Source organism: Octopus sinensis, unplaced genomic scaffold (genome assembly GCF_006345805.1).
Source record: "Octopus sinensis unplaced genomic scaffold, ASM634580v1 Contig15636_ERROPOS46385, whole genome shotgun sequence".
NCBI classification, from domain to species: Eukaryota; Metazoa; Mollusca; class Cephalopoda; order Octopoda; family Octopodidae; genus Octopus; species Octopus sinensis.
In genome coordinates this window covers 39,870-46,385 of record NW_021833837.1, presented here as the reverse complement: position 1 = coordinate 46,385, position 6,516 = coordinate 39,870, and the positions used below count along the sequence as shown (strand labels likewise).

Here is a 6,516-nt window from a genome sequence, read left to right as displayed (position 1 = left end):
AAAAACCTTCCCCCCACACCTAACCCTAACCCCACTATCTTTTATTCATACGAACGTGACTAATATGAAATGACAAACTAAATGGAGACCACAGGAAGTTGTTGGCAAAGAACAGCAGGAATTGTATTCACCTCAACAGACGTCATTGATTGGTTGAAATAGCTTATAAACTACAGAATTTTCTCAAGAAAGCCAAGAGAAAAAGATGTTTTATGTAACACATTCTACCAGTATACAAAGTTTAAAAGTGTTTATTTACAAAGAAATTATTTTTTATATCTGCCTGTCAAAGTGAAAAGGTCTCAGGCTTATTTCTGAGGCTACAGATCCCTATAAAAATTCAGCTTTTCTGGTGAAAATTTGAAAACTCTTCAAGATGAAGATGTTCACAGAATGGGACAGTAGAATGGCATATTTAATTAGTAAAATTAGAGGAAGTATACCACATTAATTAATGCTGTCCTGTTGTTTATGAGGCATTGATAATAAGATTTACTTTAATGTTATATTAATAATAGTGATGATGATGATGGTTTCAAATTTTGGCCCAAGGCGAGCAATCTTTCGTGCGAGCGAGGGGAGTAGAATATATGGAACTTAGTATTTCCCGAAAGGGATGAAGGCAAAGTCGACCTCGGCCGTATTTAAACTCAGGACTTTCCGCCGAAGTCGACATTTCACTTAAATTCGTTTCCGAGTCCATAAATAATAATGAAGATAATGATAAGGCCTGTAATTTGGTGGGAAGACGTAATTCTATTGCCTGGACACCAGTTCTTTTTATTGCTTTTTATTTCATTGACCTCGAAAGGATGACAGGCAAAGCGAACCTTGGTGGAATCTGAACTTTGAGTAAAGACGGACGAGTGTTCCATGTAATATGGGATCTTTTCCGTTTGACCGGCAGTTTTTTCTAGCGGGGTCATATGAAATTGTCACCCATAATTATGACCCTAGTATCGATCTATTGCATTTCAATCTGTTTTAGGGTTAGGGTTAGTTAGGGGTGGCAGAAGGGTATCTTTTTTTCTTCAGAAATGTAAATAAACCCAATCTGTTTCTTAAACGAGGGACATATTCATACGGCACAGAATACTTTCACCTCAATAGACGTCATTGATTGGTTGAAATTGCCGAAATTGAAGAAAAAACCACAACAAATATCTTACAAACCATAGAATTTTCTCAATAAAGCCAAGAGAAAAAGATGTTTTATAAACACATTCTACCAGTATACGAAGTTTAAAAGTGTTTAGTTACGTGGAAATTATTTTGAAAAACTGCCCGTCAAACGGAAAAGATCCGTGATGTGAAGTAAATTGATAAAAGATTTGTTAGATTAACGGTAATTCAGAATTGGTAGATGTTCCTTACATTTAATTACTGCATAATGAGAGAAAAGCTGTCTAATTAATTTTGATAGAATAACTAAAAATCTGTGGTGTATAAGTACATAATTGTGCCCCACTGACTTTGTTTTCTTCTCACTTTCTGAAAAATCGTTTTTTGTTTTTCTTTAATGGAATGTGCTATGACTATATTTTAGAGGATGACAGTTTTAATACTTTTCAGACGGTGTAGTTTGTGATTATATCCGAATTTGTTGTGGAAACCATTGTTCTGAGCCAGTGTAATGAAGGAGAATTTCACATGATTCACAAGCCTCAGTTTTCTTTCCTCATAATCACCAACGTCGGTTTTCAAGCAGTGAGTGAGGGTTGGGCGGAAAAACACACACATTGATATATATATGTGTATATGTATACAGGATCGGCTTTTTTCAAATTCCACCTACCAAAATCCACTCACAAGACATGGGTCAGCTCAAGCGTGTAGTAGAAAAGTTGTGCCCAATTTGTCATGTCCTGGGACTGTATCTAGAACTATGTGGTTGAGAAACGAGCTTCATACAACAAACCTGCGAATGTTTTTAAACTACACTCAGTGTCGTTGTTACAACTTTCTCTTGTTAATTGTTGAGCATCGTAAATTTTTGAGGTTATTGTGCTTGCTGTGTAAAACTTTAGATGTGTGCATGTGTATCTCTCTTTCTCTCTCTCCCTTTCTACATATATATATATATATATATATATATATATATATATATATACTTTATTTAAAGCAGCAGAAAATTCAACAAAACGTGTTACTCTGAGTTTTGAATTTTCTGCTGCTTTAAATAAAGCATATTACTCTACCACTGGTATTTGAGTACTCTTTTTTCCACCTTGTTTCACATTTATGTGTTTACTCCGGTATATATATATATATCTTTGGCAAGTCTCTTCTGCTATAGCCTCGGGCTGACCAATGCCTTGTGAGTGGATTTGGCAGACGGAAACTGAAAGAAGCCTGTCGTATATATATATATATATATATATGTATGTGTGTGTATATATTTGTGTGTCTGTGTTTGTCCCCCTATCATTGCTTGACAACCGATGCTGGTGTGTTTATGTCCCCGTTACTTAGTGGTTCGGCAAAACAGACGGATAGAATAAGTACTGGGCTTACAAAAGAATAAGTCCTGGGGTCGGGTTGCTTGATTAAAGGCGGTGCTCCAGCATGGCCACAGTCAAAAGACTGAAACAAGCAAAAGAGTAAAGAGAGATATTATGTATACATGCTCCAGCATGGCCGCAGTCAAATGACACAAACAAGTAAAAGAACATATCGTCATCATCTTCCTCGTTGTCATTGTTTAATGTCTGCTTTCCATTCTGGCATAGGTTGGACTGTTTGACAGAGAAGCAGAACAGTGCAGGGCTGGGTCAGGCTGCAATGTCATCTTTACAATGGTTTCTACTGCTAGATGCCCTTCCTAATGCCAACCACAGAATGTACTGGGTGCTTTTTATGTGTCGCCAGCATCAGTCGATGCAGGGAGCAGGTGTGGCTCTGAGGTAGGGAGTTTGCTACCCAACCCATGCTTGCAGTTTGGGTAAGTGTCTCCCCTGATGGCCTTGGGTCAACTAAAACCTTGTGAGTGGATGTGGTAGATGGAAACTGAAAGAAGCATATCACGTATACACATATCATCATCATCGTTTAATGTCTGCCTTCCATGCCAGCCTGAGGGGGAGGCTTGACAGGAGTCTGCCAGGTGGAAGACTGCACGAGATCTGTGATTGTTTTAGCAGGATTTTACAGCTGGATGCCCTTCCTGACACCAACCATTCAGCAGAGGGGGTTATGGCTTGTTATGTGGTAAGTTTTTGGTAAGAATCTCACTTCACTTGGAAACAGGTAAGGATTGGCAACAGGAAGGGCATCCAGCTGTAGAATATCTGCCTCTGTATAATCCATCTGATCCATTGAAGCATGGAAAAGTGGATGTTAAAATGATGACAATGATGACGGTCTGTCTTGTTCCATAAAGGAGCTTCTACACAGGTTACAGAAGCTGCTGGAAATAGCAGCCAAATATTTCTGAAATATTAAATAAAGGATATTGAACCATGTACTTGCTCTCAAAGCAAGTGGTCCCGTGGCATCTTAAGCCAATGTCTTCTACTACAACCCTGGGCCAACTAAAGCCTTGTGGGGAGATTTGGTAGGTGGAAAGTGTATCATGTATACAATTAGGTGCGTATGTGTGTCTTTGTGTTTCTCCCCCTCCTGCCATACTGCGTGTGACTATGGTTGTTAGTTTGTTTACATCCTTGTGACATAGTGGTTGGTCCAAAGAGACTCATAGAATATGTAGCAAACTTAAATATAAGTAGAGGGGTTGATTCGTTTGATTGAACCATTTAAAGAAGTACTCCAGCATGGCCACAGTCCCTGGCTGAACCACTTGCTGGCACTCTATGTTTTAGTTTATCCAATCAACTGAAAAGCCTGCTCATGGAATTAACATGCAAATGGCTGAGTATTCCACAGACATGTGGACCCTTAATATAGTCTTCAGGGAGGCACAGCATGACACGGATGGTGAGAAGACTGGCCCTTTGAATTACAGGTGAGACTCATTTTTGACACCTGAGGGGACTGATGCAAAGTGAAATAAAATGGCTTGGAGACTCATTGCACCACTGTGTATCGAACTCACAACTTTACAATTGTGAGTGAAATACCCTAACCACAGGTGAAACAAGTGAAAGGAGAGAAGAGAAAGAAAAGAGATAAATAATTAGAGAAAGGTAAAAATGATTCATCTATATACAGAATGTTGTAAAACTTTCAATGCCTCAATGGATTCTGCCCCATGCAAACGTAGATATTAAATGGATGTCAATTGATGTTGTAAAATTGAATAACTCTGTTGTTTAACTATCCACTTTATCTTACTGCCTCTTTTCTTATTTCAGAATATCACATCGTGTCGACATAAAAGAAATTTCTTCATTCAGACGTGCCTCTGATGTTTTTATTGACTTTCCTTGACTGAAGGACGTCCACAAGAAACATTCATCAATACATCAACCTCTTAATATAAATTAGATCTTCAACAAATGATGGGAAAAAATTTCTGGACATTGTAATAACAACAACATTTTTTTTCTCCACTGTCTGGAATGTAGAGGAGATTATCAATTAACAGGTTGATTAACATTGGATAACTTTACAAAAGATTTGACAGTTTACATTTTCTATTTTAGACATTAAGTAAAATCACAAACGAAAGAAACATAAGATTAAATTATTCTCTGGAAATAGTGACACAACTAAACACTAACATCCACAGAATTTTGAAGAACACACTATTATTGTGATATTTATGACAGATTATTCTCTCATAATGAATAATTTGACTGAACCAAAAACCCCTGATACAAAAGAGAAGCCATATCATTGTGATATCTGTGGTAAATCATTTTCTAATTGTGGTAACTTGACTAAACACAAACGTACACATACAGGAGGGAAACCATATCACTGTGATGTCTGTGGTAAATCATTCTCGCAAAATGGTCATTTGACTCATCAAAAACATATTCATACTGGGGAAAAACCATATCAGTGTAATATCTATGGTAAATCATTTCCTGAGTCTGCTCCCTTGAGATCACACAAACGTGTTCATACAGGAGAGAAGCCATATCACTGTGATATTTGTGGTAGGTCATTCTCTCAAAGGAGTAACTTGACTACACACACATACACACATACAGGAGAGAAGCCATTTCATTGTGATATCTGTGATAAATCGTTCGCTAGCAATAGTGTATTGACTAATCACAAACGCAGTCATACTGGGGAAAATCCATATCAGTGTGATATCTGCGGTAAATCATTTTCCAGAACTGACACTGTCACTCGTCACAAACGTATTCATACTGAGGAAAAACCGTATCAGTGTGATATCTGTGGTAAATCATTTTCTCAAGGTGGTGACGTGCTTAAACACAAACGTACTCATACAGGTGAGAAGCCCTATCATTGTACTATCTGTGGTAGATCATTTTCTGGAAGTAGTGACTTGATTAAACACAAACGTATACATACGGGAGAGAAACCGTATCATTGTAATATCTGTGGTAAATCATTTTCTGAAAGTAGCACTTTAACTAGGCATAAACGTATTCATACGGGAGAGAAGCCATATTTTTGTAATATCTGTTATAAAGCATTCACTGAAAATAGTCAGTTGACTAAGCACAAGCGTGTTCATACAGGAGAGAAACCGTATCATTGTAATATCTGTGGTAAATCATTTTCTGAAAGTAGCACTTTAACTAGGCATAAACGTATTCATACGGGAGAGAAGCCATATTTTTGTAATATCTGTTATAAAGCATTCTCTACAAATAGCTATTTGATTAGTCACAAATGTATTAATACTGAAGAAAACCCATATCAGTGTGATATTTGTGGTAAATCATTTTCTCACAACAAGACTTTAAATAATCACAGACGTATTCATACAGGAGAGAAGCCATATCATTGTTATATTTGTGGTAAATCATTCTCCCAAAGTGGGGTCTTGTCTAAACACAAACGTACCCATACAGGGAAGAAACCACATGATTGTGATATCTGGTGAATCATTCTCTAGCAATAGTAACAAGCATATTCATACTGGGGAAAAAAACCATATCAATGTCATATCTGTGGTAAACCATTCTCTGCAAATGGCCTCTTAAGTACTCGTGAGTATTCATACACAAGTGTAACTGTATCAGTATTAAAATTTATTACAACACGACAACAATTATGAATATTTTGTCTGCTAAAAGACAGGGTTTATTCCTCTTCAAGCTTGACATTATCAACTTCAGTTTCTTGGATGTCAACATGAAATTCATGAATCACAACTTCAATATCATTTATATATCTAAATACATCAACACAGAGATGACTTTGGTTTCTGAAGATGATTGTGCTGGATTTTTGAGGAATTTGTTATGAGAGAATAAAGGAATGGGAATAAGGAATAAAAGTTTTAAGTGACATTGATTTTGCCTTTGTTGTGTTTTCATCATCATCATCATCATCATCCTTTACCATCCATTTCCTTTGCAGGCTTGGATGGGAAAGTGTGACAGGTGCTGGCAAGCCAGAGTGCTGCTCCAG

At 37.2% G+C, this 6,516-nt stretch overlaps 1 protein-coding gene across 2 annotated transcripts; it reads left to right on the top strand.

Moving 5' to 3' along the window:
- The first annotated feature begins 4,496 nt into the window (after nt 1–4,496).
- LOC118761608 (zinc finger protein 135-like) lies at nt 4,497–6,143 on the top strand. 2 transcript variants are annotated; one of them, XM_036499674.1, is made up of 3 exons: nt 4,497–5,232; nt 5,401–5,486; nt 5,739–6,143. In XM_036499674.1, the coding sequence occupies exons 1-3, from the start codon at nt 4,721–4,723 to the stop codon at nt 5,984–5,986; spliced, it is 846 nt and encodes a 281-aa protein (XP_036355567.1). In that variant the 5' UTR covers nt 4,497–4,720; the 3' UTR covers nt 5,987–6,143. The 2 variants fall into 2 exon arrangements, with proteins under 2 accessions (XP_036355567.1, XP_036355566.1); XM_036499673.1 differs by having other exon boundaries at nt 4,497–5,486.
- Nucleotides 6,144–6,516: the final 373 nt, after the last annotated feature.